Raw genomic sequence first — 12,528 nt, 5'->3', positions numbered from 1 at the left:
AAATGACGTAGAACGTAACATGATGTCATTTGTGATATAAATAAAAATGCCCCGCCCTCCTCCACCCTCTTTCCGTCAAGACAGAAGCTCTGGGAAACGTGCCTAAGGTGCTCGGTTCTTCTGACGAAGCTAAGGCCTCTGAATCCGGCGACTAGCACCACGAAAATTAGGCATCCTTCGCCCAAAATATAACTTCTTGAAAGCAAAATGGCCACCGTCTCAGAACTCGCCTGTATTTACTCTGCTCTCATCCTCCACGACGATGAAGTTACCGTCACGGTAAGCCCTCCCGCCGGTCTTTCATGGCAATACAACATGGCGGAAAAAGGCGCTCGTCTTGCTTGTTTTACTGCCTAAGTGTAAACATGGAGCTGCATGGAGTTTACGTTTACATGCACTCATGTCGGATGGTGAAATTGGACAGCATAACAGATCGGGTCTGCCGGTTAGTTCAGTAATAGTTCATCAGATCCGTTTTGATCCGCTGTCATTATTGTTAGTCAAGCTCATCGTAGTTGGCGAAGTTTAACCTACAGCACCTTAAGCGACATGCTTTACGTCAAGAACGCGTCCCTGTCTTCTTTTTATGTCGATAATATCCAGCTGGTAGTACATGGTTGGCCGCAGACATATCCGGCATAAGTAAGCTTGTACCTGACGTGATTGTGTCTTCGGACTTGCAGGAGGACAAGCTGAATGCCCTGATCAAGGCCGCCGGCGTGACTGTCGAGCCGTTCTGGCCCGGTCTGTTTGCCAAGGTGAGTGGGCACCGGCGGGCATGTGGAGGGAAGCTGCGCCGTGAACGTGTGCCACTAAGCCCGCCGCATGCGTGTGAGCAGCGTGTACGGCGCGTCTTAGAGTTTATCTGGATGATTCAGTAATCAGCGAGGTTTAACTCTAATCCTGTGTTTGTAGTCTCATGTGCCCAGTCTGGGTAACCTGTCATTCATCTAGTTTGTGAGAGGAAATTCTGCTCATCTTTCAAGATGAAAGTGAAAGGATGGATTTGGCGTTCAGTGCAAGTTTTGACACTTGTATTTATGATGATGATGATGATGATTTAGTTTAGTAACTTGGTCTTTTTGAGTTATTTGATTGATTATGCAGTTTATTAAAATGCAGACTCTGTGATCTAGGGATGAGGATGTATTAATGTTAGAGCAGCAGGACTAACTACTGACCCTGTTACAGGCCTTGTCCAGCGTGGACATCGGCAGCCTCATCTGCAACGTGGGGGCCGGTGGCGGAGCCCCCGCTGCCCCTGCTGCAGGAGCCCCCGCCGCGGCAGCGGCAGCCCCAGGTAAGGACCCAAACACCATCCCCCCCCCCTAGAAGATGCCCTCCCCACCACTGAAGGTTCTCACACAGTCTGCTTTTGTTACAGCTGAGGAGGAAAAGAAAGAAGAGAAGAAGGAGGAGTCTGAAGAGTCTGACGATGACATGGGCTTTGGCCTCTTTGACTAAAGTGGTTTTTGTAAAACATTCAGAAATAAATTGGAAAAATGAGCCTGTTTCTGGGAACTTGTTGGATTCTTGTAGCAGCAACGTCAATCCTGTTTATAAAAGCCTGATCTCGTTTGGGGGCAGACATTGGAGGCTTAGGACCTGAGATGGTAGCAGATCAGTAGATGGTGGGGTTTAGGATGTACATGGGCGATTGGTGGTATTAATGAGTACATTAGCCTGAGTTGCTTTGCATGAAAGTGGGTTGTTAAATTTGCCCTTTCTGTTGAGCTGGTCTTGTTTGGGGGTGTGAGACAATATTTATTTCCGCCTTAATCTCACTTGTAAATGAGACATTGGAATCGTCACCAGTGAGTTTTCCTAGGCATCTCATCAAGGATGGGAAATTGCCAATTATGTTTGGGATGCTATATGTCACTTGCAGTATTTGAATGTCATCTGATAGTTTATAAATCTTGTTAATATGGGTTTTGTGAGATTCAGTCAAACTGATATTTTGTCATCATACTTAGTCAAAGTGCATTTTTCAGTATTGGTTACAAAATGGCAGGTTACTATCCAGGTCAAATGTAAGTGAACAAAAAAACTCAATTTAACCCAGACTACCAGCTTGGAAAGAATATAGACCTCCGGTGAGGATAGGTCTGATGTTGATATTCTGAGAAGCATGTCGCCCCAGTCTGTCACAAATTCCTGTAGAATCATCATTGGAAATCCAACCCAAGGTGCTTTGTGACTTAGTGCTGTAGCCTCATCTCCAGGACTGCTGGCTTGGTAGGTCTCTGTCCAAAACCTTGTACGTTTGGCTGGTGCTTTTGTCCAAAGTGACAGGCAAGGGTCAGTTGGTGCCCTTGGAGTGATCGGCCTTAAGGGCCATGCTCGAGGGCTTGTTGCTGACGAAAGTGCCTGTTGTGGGATTCAAACCAACAACCTTTTGGTCACAGCTACAGTGTCCCAACCTGCAGAGCCACAGCACTACCCAGGAATATGCTGCTTGGGAAAATGAGGTCTCAATTACCAAGAGCGCATCTGTGCCCCTCGATAGGCTGGCATCCTCTCCTTCGCCTTGTGCTTCTCGTGACCCTATACTGGAATGGGAAATAATCCTTGGAGACAGAACTTAATGATAAATCTTTTTATTAATTCAAGGAACTGTACAGGCCATTCTTCCTGAGAATAATTTATACCCAAAAGCAGATTAATGTAACAAACATACTGTAGCTGGGGTAAAACAAAATCTCTTCCTTAGACCAGCTGGCTAAAGACGATGTGGGGAGGAAGGACGTGTAAAAGTAAACATGACAATATAAAAAGTCTCTGACCGTTTAACGCATGGATCCCCACACCACTGTGACATACCCCTCTATGTAACATTTACTTTGTGGCTTTAAATTCTTCATACTTAACTATTATCCAACTACAAAAGTGTCACATTGTTTCTAATTCAAAAAAGACAAGCAGAATACTTACTTTTCCACTTTCAGTTTATTTGTCGCTTCAGAGATTTACCCCCCAAGCTTATATATCAGCTGGAAAAAAAATGTAGTGAACCTCCAAAATATATATTTATGATTCTGCATTGATGGTGGTGGGATAAGCGCACTGATCATTACAATGATACACTGAAGGAAGCTGCAGTGTGATTAATGTGAAGAATTCTCAACCTTTGGGTTTCCCAGAACTCTCCTTTCTCTAGCCAGGATTCCAGTTGCTTTTTCCATAAACCTTTTTTCTGGGAACTGTTAGAACTGGACTTTGTCTCTGGATATAAAAGGACAGTCGGTGTAAACCGGAAGGTGCAGCTGAATGAGTCTGTAACAGGTGTTCACAGGTCCTGGAACATGATATCAGTATGAGGAGTCTTAAGTGTTCTTGGAAGGGCGCGAGGGACGAAGCCGCGCGGTTTCCCTGCTGCTTAGGGTCCTTGTGTGAGGTGGTCACCCAGCATGCGGCCCGCTGGCCCCCCGAAGGTCAGAGCAGTCTGGCAGCACGCGGGACGCGCCACCGCGGGGCCCTCCGTCCTGGCATCAGTGTGGCCGAGGCTGACTGATCATCTTGAGCCGCGCCTGGTCGATGACGTCCAGCAGGTTCTTGGCGTCTACGGCCAGGGCGTGCGCGGCCGTCAGCATCTGCTTCTTGTAGTCCTGCTGCAGGCTGGTCATGACGTACTGCTGTGCCAGCTTCATCTTGTTGATGAGCTCTGCCAGGTCTGAGTTCAGCAGCTTCTGAGCCATCTCAATCTGTGTGGAGGTAGGGAACGTCACCCGCCATAAAACTGAACTGAGATCAGTTGTTGGGCAGAAATTTCCATGTGGAAATTTACCCACTGTGCTCACCTCTCTGTGCGTGCTGGCTGGGAGTATGGGTATGGTCTCATCCACAGTGGCCAGCAGCGTCCTCAGTGCCAACCCCACCTCCTGCACAGACAGCACAGTGATTCACGCGTCTCCCCAGCACGGCGCTGATGTGCTGATGGGAAAAGTCGGCCGATATTTGTCCTCGTACCTACCTTCACCATAGGCACGTACTCTTCTGGAGGAGCAGGTTGGATCTTGCTGGACATCTCGATGACTGCTTTCACCAGCCCCGTGACATTCTCATACACCTTATCGTTGGAGCGGTCTAGGTTAGCCGTGGGTGGAGGACTGATCTCCTGGGGCTGGATCTGTGCAGGAGGACACAGACACCTGTCAGCACCATGAATGAGGTTCGTCGTTCTCCAGGCTTACGATGATGTTTATAATTTGTGGGCAATTTACTGTGTAAAATACTGAAGCTGGCCATGATTTCAGGTATCATTCAGAGAAGCAGAGAAGGAACAGCTGAAATCTGAGTACCAGCAATCATGCCAAACATTGCAGAAGGTTGTTTACGTTCTGCAGTGTGAGGGCTTGCAATTTATTTTATCTACCACTAGATGTCGCAAAAAGTCAAATTTAGATCAGGGCCAAACTAAGACCAAAAATACTACACTTATGGATTTTACTAAAATGTTCAGTATGTTGAAATTACCAGTTTCCAGAAGTAAACAGTGACTTTTCTGAACCACAGAGATTCTGGGAGAATCAGTCTCCACCATTTGCAAAATTGTTGGTCTCTCAAGAAATTAAAAAAAAAAGATAGGACAGAATTTTTCATGACTTTCTAATGCATTAATAGATTAATAGAATTACTTCTAGACTACAGAGATGAATCATCTTCACCTTGCATTTTTGTGTTGTTGAAATCACAACTTAAAAACACAAGACTCAGACAAAGGGTGCAAACATGAGTCATCAGAGAGTTGCGTTCAGCGGTGTGGGGTAGGTTGAGTGGCCCTGACAGCCTCACACGGCTCTCTGAGGGTCACGTCCGCACACAAACAGGGACCACCACAGCCCAGGGAGAAGACAACAGAGGTGAGGCACTAAGGTTAGTAAGGGGGACACTACAGCCCTCTCTGGGGGGGGGGGAGATACCACCCATAGCTGCCCCTCTTGTACAGAGACTTAATTTAATGCTGCATGATTCATTAAACAAGAAAAAGACTAGGGGGTACAGAGCTTAGTGCTGGGCAAAGGGGTGCCCATCCTAAAGCTACGACACAGAGCCCCAATGGCGGGGGCTTGAGGTGGCCCAGACAGACTGACACAAACATGGAGTTCTTACCCGCCAAGGCTAAGTTTCAACAACAGTGAGGCAGAGGCAAAAAAAAGAGGGGAACACAAGAGGGTGCACAGGAACAGAAGAAGGAGAAACAATTAATTTAGGCACAAGCACAAAAACACACACATGCATCTGCAGTAAGAGCAGGCAGGACTCATGCACTGGTTTGGAGCTGAGGCAGCCCAGCTCGCTGCCCAATACCAGCAGCTAACAAATTCCACTGTAAGCACATGCCCCACCGCAGCGTGCGCTCCGCACAATCGACGCCTCGACGCGGTGTGTGTGCTCACTTGCGCCTTCTAACGTTATGTATGTTGTCCAAAAATAAAAATGACATGTCTTTAAGATTAGATAAAAGTACACCAAGCTGCGTTATGTACCTAAGTGGACTTACACACCATCACTGGTGGCTTTGGATGGAAGCTCTGCTTCAGAATAACACACGACTTCGGCTCATGCCGTCTTCATAGCTTGCTGGGGCCTCGTTCAGTGCTTAAAAAGGACATCCTACGAGACCCCACACTACACTGAAGTTTAACTTGGCTCCCACTGGTAAGCTGGGACTATGACTTCGCCGCTTGCTGAAATCTCCTGATGAGAGCACGTCCCTGGGGGACTGGGGTCCTGACCACTGAGGCCTGGGGCGGGGGAATGGTTCCCAGCTGCCCCATGGGCCTTCCTCCTCTGTGTCAAATGAATATTTTCCCAGGGAAGGGGCCTGCCTTCTCCTCTGAGACCTGCACGTCCTGCTAGTAGGGCTGGGAGCAGCTCTAGTCTAGCAGGGTTACTCGTAAACGGGCTCACAGGCACTGGCGTGAGGGTTTCCCTAGCTGCAGAGCCTGCCGAGTTTGGGCTCAGCTAAGCGGGAACAAGTCTAACACAGGCAATGAGCCGTAACTCCAAGGGAACGCAAAAATGGAACATTTTAAGGAACTTTGCAAAAAAGGGGAGGGGGAAGAATCTGTGAACCCACATGCAGGCAAGCATTTATAGCAGTAAAATCTAAGTTGCCATGTTAAGTGTGACATGAATCTGTCGTTCTTAGGCCGGCCTGATGGGGCGCTGCTGCGGAGCGGCCTCTACCTTGACTCCTTCGTTGTAGCTGTCCACGGGGTTGAGGCTGGCCACGCTGCCCAGGTGGCTCGGTGCTCCCGGGCGGGGGGGTTTCTTTGGGGGAGCTGCATGCTCTGCATGGCAGAACGACAAGGGAACTATCAACGGGGAGCAAACACAGATAACTGAATGCAAATGCTGAAATGCAGATTGTGGGCCTGGAGCAGAGGGCCCACCGGCGCCATCTATCTGTCACAGCTGCACTGCAGTCAGAACAACCACCAAAAGGAACTGACCCATGCAAGACCCGGAACATCCTTACCTGGTTTGCCTACGGGTTGGTATATGTGCTGGTTCCCTGCCTGTTGGAAGCACACAATCAATCAGCCAGCTGTGACGTGTCTGTGCGTAGCTTAACTCAGGACAAATCAAACATTCGGAATGGGCCATTAAAATTTCCTTAGCAGCGGATTTAATTCCCTTCAGGGCAGTTTTTCCCAGGAATCCTAAAGCAGGCTCCCATAAACACCTTGGTGTCCAAGCCTGAATTCCGGAATCGGAGAACGTGGCCGCTGGCCGGGGGAGCATTCACACTGGCAGCTTACGCTGCACATCAGAATTTTGAATCATCTTCTGTTTCTAAGAAACACTCAACCCAGAGTTTAAAACGGATTTAAAAAAAAAGAAAAAAAAAACAGATTGCATTTCGTTCTGTCATCCCAGCAAGAACTGGAAAGCTGATTCCAGTAGATCAGACTTTCATTAATAGCCCATTTAATCAAGTCCATCTTTCTAGTTCCCAGGCAAGTTTTACTGAATAACAATAAATCAATGTGACCGATCAGCAGAATCATCACAAAGATGGTGGAGAACAGCCCAGCAGTCAGGAGTGATGTTTATCATCACAGAACTGAGGTGTCGGAACCTGCTACCCCTCCTCGTCCTGCTTTGAGCTGATGTGTTCATGTGTGTGCATGCGAGACAGGAGAGGGAGGAAACAGGTTTCCGAGCCCATGGCGGGCGCGAGACTCACCGGGCCCTGAAGACCACCCTCCTCGCGCTCAATGCTGCCCCTGGAGTTCCTGGACTCTGGCTTCTGGTGGGAAGAGGAGAGGGGCCATTAGCTGGCAAGCACAGAGCAAATGGAGCAGGACGGCACGCCGGAATGGAGGCAGCATGCTGGGCCATGCCCTCGCGCCCATCGCTCGGGCCGGATGCCAGCCATCGCCGGGCAGAAGCAGAAGCAGAACCCTCCCCCTTCTCCAGCAGCAAGCCGAGAGGAACATGTCCGGGCACACGTCTGGCCCGGAGCTGGAATCTGCTTCATCACAAAAGTCCCGATTCCCCGATTCTCTCAAGCCGGCGGCTCGCTGGGGCTCAGCAGGGAGTCGCAGCCTCTACGCACCGATCGCTCGGCTCAGCGAGAAGCCCGGGCAGCCTGTGTTTATAAATAAGTAACCACCCCACAGCCCAAACCCCTCCTCCGTACCCGCTTCCCAAAGCAGGACTTGAAGACCTGCATCCTGGTAGCCTTTAGCTGGCACTGCACAGTGAAGGCGGCGGTAACTAATTCCATCAGCAGCGTGAGACGAGTCGACTGCAAACCCCCGCTTCTAGCTGGAGGACGAGGCTTATATGGACCGCCTCTCTCTCCCTCCCCCCCCCGTTCGCTCACTCGCTCCCAAATCACATCTACAAAGCCTGCAGTTTCCCCACTCATTCTCCTACGTCAACCTCCGACTAAATAGCAGGTCAGATTTAATGGTTAAATCTCGCGCTCTCACAGAAGGTGTTAAACAGTATCTTAATCCTCGTTCTTAATCACAGCCCTTGTATTTGAACGGCACCGAGAACAAACCCGCATTCGAGCCAATGCTACACCTTTGGGCACCGTCTGGCTGAGAGTGGCGGCCGGGAACCGCAGCACACATACGCCAAATTCTCTCCCTTCTAACCCCTGGTGACATCTAGGGAGCCCAGGCATCTTCAAATGTCAGCTACACAGCTGTGTGACCACTATGAGATTAATAACCGAGAAAGCGAAGATCGCCCCAGTCGTCCCGCAAACTGAGAAGCGATGAGGCCAGAGAAGACACCTCCTTAACTTACTGAGACAGTGACAGCTTCCACAGAGAGCTGCTTCCTTCCACATATGTTGCGTTGGCGTCACAGAGCTTAAGAAATGCTTTCAGTAAAGCCAGACCTCCACATATCAGGACCGCTAGATTTAGAGTCACTAGTGAATGTTCCTCCAAACACTAGCGTTGATTATGTCCAAAATGGCTTTTCTCCATCTTTCCACAGGACTGCCCTTACAAAGCAGAGGCTTTTCTATATCAATTCAAAGCAGCTTCTCATTTAAGAAATTAAAATATAGGAACCCTGCCACGTAATGACTCACACCATCGGCACACCAGAAGCACCAAATGTCTTCAATTTCATTAAAGTGTCAGTTCATGAGGTTCAGGATGTCCCTCATTCTTTGTCAGAGCTCTCGGGTTTTGTTTGGAAAAAGTGGCTTGATGTAAACCTTTCACTGCTTTTGACAAAGTGCTCGCGGTTTTCAAAATATTATTCTCAGTAGGAAAAGCGTTTATTTCCACTTCTCGGCCAAATTCCTCCCGTGTCCAGCTCGCGGGCCAGTTTCACATGGTTCCCATCAATTCACTTCCTTTCTTTGCTGGAGTGACTGGTCCTGAGTTCAGTGCAGTACCACGGTGATTTATTGGTCTGTTTTGAAAAGAGCCTCATCGTGCATCAGCAGGACAGAGACGTCCAGCGACACACAAACAAACGCGCACAGGCCTGCATGCCAGGACAAACATTGGGAAACCGAAAAAGAGCCGTGAACTCTAGAGGGTCTCTGTGTTGGGGGGGACTCTGCGTAGGTGCAAGATACAGGGGAGAGGAAGACATAGCATAAGTGAGATGGGGGGGGTCTCAGCTGGGGAGAGGAGGGCACAGCATAAGTGAGATGGGGGGGTCTCTCAGCTGGGGAGAGGAGGGCACAGCATAAGTGAGATGGGGGGGGTCTCTCAGCTGGGGAGAGGAGGGCATAGCATAAGTGAGATGGGGGGGGTCTCTCAGCTGGGGAGAGGAGGGCACAGCATAAGTGAGATGGGGGGGGTCTCTCAGCTGGGGAGAGGAGGGCATAGCATAAGTGAGATGGGGGGGGTCTCTCAGCTGTGGAGAGGAGGGCACAGCATAAGTGAAATGGGGGGGTCTCAGCTGTGGAGAGGAGGGCACAGCATAAGTGAGATGGGGGGGTCTCAGCTGTGGAGAGGAGGGCACAGCATAAGTGAGATGGGGGAGGTCTCTCAGCTGGGGAGAGGAGGGCACAGCATAAGTGAGATGGGGGGGTCTCAGCTGGGGAGAGGAGGGCACAGCATAAGTTAGATGGGGGGGTCTCAGCTGGGGAGAGGAGGGCACAGCATAAGTGAGATGGGGGGGTCTCAGCTGGGGAGAGGAGGGCACAGCATAAGAGAGAGACAGGGGCCTCGGGAGGACTTGAAGGTAAGTACAGATGGAGTCTTTTACCAGGAAGCGCTCCTCCTGCTCCAGCCAACGTTGATCCTCCTCCATCTGTTGTTGCTGCATCATCAGCCGCTCTTCCATCAGGTGGGGGGGCAGACCCTGGCCCATCCCCCGCAGATCCAGCGGCCCCCCATCCTGGCAAAAATCAATCAGACAGCAGCACTATTAGGGATGGTGTTTCCACCGAAGATTAGCAGAGGGTGCCCTTACCATCTCCCAGCTCACCTCCATGTTGGGTGACCACATGGAGACGTCCTGTGGCCGGTGGTGGTTCCATGAGTCGTGTGGATCCAGGACCGAGGCCTGGGGTGGGTACCCTCCGCCGGGCATGGGGGACATGCCATGAGGAGCAGGGTACCCTGATACCTGCAGATGGGAAGTCTATAACTATAACTACAATTAAACAACAACAGTAAAATAAAACACCACTTATCACCTGCTTTTAAACTGGCATGAGGTGCAGTGCACAGTGATCATCGCATTACAAAGACTATTATTGGCTTGAAACACTAAGAGCTTAAACATCATAAGCAATTTCAAAGAGCATGGATTAAGCCACCAGGGCAAACTGTAACCATTTCCTACCAGGGTATTTTACGTATGTTACACATCATTAAACAGTTTTTAAAAATCGTAATATTTCAAGGGGTTTGCATGGGCGACGAAAAACTAATTCCCTGGGGGGGGGGGTAGACACACTTTCTCTCGCACTGTCAGTGCCGATATCACACATCCTACAAGTCATATGAAATCCCTACGCTGATTCAAGAGAAAGTCAGCGATGGAGATACCTGGTAATGATTGTGCTGTCCGGCGTGCTGAGGACTGGGGTAGAAGCCCTCGCTGGACCGGGGGCTGGGGTATCCAGGCCTGCTGGGCTATACTCAGCAAGAGAGGGAGAGGGGGTGCTGTCTGAAATGTGCTCTCTAATCAGGGGACTCAGTCAGTGAAAGGAGAACAACAGTGTGATCCAAGGGCTAACCAAGGCAGAGAGGGATGGGAGGAACAGTCGGGGTTAGGAACTTCCGCTGGGAAAGTGACCCCGGACGCTGATTTGATGTGGCTCGGACACAATGGAACTTTATCAAGCAGAGACACGGACTGGGAGATAGTGTAGGGGAGGGGGACAATGTACACTTAGCAGCTAAACTTGGATGGGTTTCCCATAATGCCACTGTTCAACTGACTAATGACATTAGAGAACATCTACCCTAAGCGGCCTGACAGAGCTGACCACTCATGACCAAGCCTCAGGAAATGTGAGAAATAACACGTGTGAGGCAGCTAACAGAATTATGGAGGGAACTAACAGAAGGAATTGTGCAGACAGAAAACTTGTGAAAAGCAAAAGTGAAGGCAAGAGTTAAAGGTTAACATCTGCAGCATGTTGGTGTAACAGGTGGCCAGCAGGTGTAAGTAGCACCCCACAGTGTAAGATTACCACCTGTCCCACACTCCACTCAGGTGTCACATTCACATCGGGGCCCCAGTGTCGACCTCCCATGGGCTAATGGGCAAATGTGTCACGTCTGCACCCAGCTCAGCCAGGGGAAGTGAGCTGATGGACAAGGCTGACAGCTCCAGGTTCTGCGTACGTCATTAAAGGCAGCGAATCGTTCCAGAACTGTACGGACCCGGAGACCAGCTGCAGGGTAGCATGTGCATGTAGCGGAAGGGGATGTGCCACGGGAGCCGGCTGGACAGCCACGGCCGCTCACCTTGGGGGGGGCCTCGTCGGGTCCGCCGGAGTCCCACGACACAGTGACCTGACGCCGCATCTCCATGCGGATGCGCTCCTCCTGCTGCGCCTTCTCCTCCGCCAAGATGGTGCTGGGGTCACGACACACAGAGTCACCCTCACAGCCAATTAAACACCTGCCACCCTTCTTTTGCCTTGTGCTATGGATTCCATTTCCCACTGGGCCCAAGGTCGGCCCGGCGGTACGAGGGGCGGCAGCGAAAGGCTGACTGACTCAGGGACGAGCTGGCTGACAATGTGTCTGAGGTGTTAACAGGAGAAAGAGACGGTTTGTTCAATGACATGACCACTTCCCAACAGCAGCGAGTCCCTGACCATAAAAACAAACTTCACACCAAGGTCGGACCCAACGGGCCCTGGTACTGTTACTCTCAGCTAGTTTTCAGCCCTGCCACAGCCATTACGGGTTCGGAAAGAGGATGGGTTTAGCAAGGCACAGGGGGAGAGACAGACAGAGAGATACACATGGACGCGTGCGCGCACACACACACACACACACACACACACACACACACACACACACACACACACGCACGCACGCCCATGTAGGGTAAACATATCCTTATGGGGACCGCTCATTCATTTCAATGGGAAAAATGCTAACGCTAACTATGACAACCTTAACCCCTACCCAGCCCTAACCATAACCATAAGTAACCAAACAAAATACAAGAGTTTTTGCATTTTTAGTTTTTTCATAGCAGTCACCGTTTTTTATAAAATAGAATTTTCCCTTATGGGGACCAGGAAACCGGTCCCCATAAGGGAAAAAAAACGGATATTTATCACGTTATGGGGACATTGTGTCCCCATAAGGATAGGTAAACCCGCTCGCACGCACACACACACACACACACACACACACACAGGAGGCAGACCAGACACAAGCAGGCCCTGATGGAGGTGGCAGACAGCTCAGTCCCCAGCTCCCAGACAGATGGGCCTATTTCTGGAAAGGTCCTCACCCTGGCATCTGGAGACATGCAAGTAGCTAGTGAAGGAGTGAAGCGGGGGGGGGGGGGGTACACCTGCTCTGAGTGCTATCTACAGCTGCCTATCATACGGCCCCCCAG

The 12,528-nt window shown here is 50.3% G+C and overlaps 2 protein-coding genes across 15 annotated transcripts in view; one reads left to right on the top strand and one right to left on the bottom strand.

Annotated features, from left to right (window-relative positions):
• The first annotated feature begins 53 nt into the window (after window positions 1–53).
• rplp1 (ribosomal protein lateral stalk subunit P1) lies at window positions 54–1,511 on the top strand. Its single transcript, XM_023811754.1, has 4 exons — window positions 54–279; window positions 684–758; window positions 1,192–1,300; window positions 1,385–1,511. Exons 1-4 carry the CDS (start codon window positions 208–210, stop codon window positions 1,462–1,464), a joined length of 336 nt encoding a protein of 111 aa, XP_023667522.1. The 5' UTR covers window positions 54–207; the 3' UTR covers window positions 1,465–1,511.
• A 1,073-nt stretch (window positions 1,512–2,584) lies between these two features.
• Window positions 2,585–12,528, bottom strand: part of ptk2aa (protein tyrosine kinase 2aa) — an 82,180-nt gene continuing 72,236 nt past the window's right edge. For all 14 annotated transcript variants that reach the window (XM_072705788.1, XM_072705787.1, XM_072705789.1 and 11 more), the window contains 10 exons: window positions 11,415–11,526; window positions 10,488–10,574; window positions 9,922–10,062; window positions 9,700–9,831; window positions 7,196–7,258; window positions 6,485–6,524; window positions 6,193–6,296; window positions 3,974–4,129; window positions 3,801–3,881; window positions 2,585–3,704 (listed from right to left, as the gene is read on the bottom strand). In XM_072705788.1, coding sequence (XP_072561889.1) covers window positions 3,492–3,704; window positions 3,801–3,881; window positions 3,974–4,129; window positions 6,193–6,296; window positions 6,485–6,524; window positions 7,196–7,258; window positions 9,700–9,831; window positions 9,922–10,062; window positions 10,488–10,574; window positions 11,415–11,526 — 1,129 coding nt within the window. In that variant the 3' untranslated portion in view covers window positions 2,585–3,491. The remainder of the gene's footprint in view (window positions 3,705–3,800; window positions 3,882–3,973; window positions 4,130–6,192; window positions 6,297–6,484; window positions 6,525–7,195; window positions 7,259–9,699; window positions 9,832–9,921; window positions 10,063–10,487; window positions 10,575–11,414; window positions 11,527–12,528) is intronic.

The sequence above is a fragment of the Paramormyrops kingsleyae genome, chromosome 23 (genome assembly GCF_048594095.1).
Source record: "Paramormyrops kingsleyae isolate MSU_618 chromosome 23, PKINGS_0.4, whole genome shotgun sequence".
NCBI lineage: Eukaryota > Metazoa > Chordata > Actinopteri > Osteoglossiformes > Mormyridae > Paramormyrops > Paramormyrops kingsleyae.
This window is presented reverse-complemented; position numbering and strand designations above follow the sequence as displayed.

Coding starts and splice junctions, on each gene's coding strand:
- rplp1 (XM_023811754.1), top strand. CDS start 208: ATGGCCACCGTCTCAGAACTCGCCTGTATTTACTCTGCTCTCATCCTC. Junction 280..683: donor ACGATGAAGTTACCGTCACG/GTAAGCCCTCCC, acceptor TCGGACTTGCAG/GAGGACAAGCTGAATGCCCT. Junction 1,301..1,384: donor CGCGGCAGCGGCAGCCCCAG/GTAAGGACCCAA, acceptor CTTTTGTTACAG/CTGAGGAGGAAAAGAAAGAA.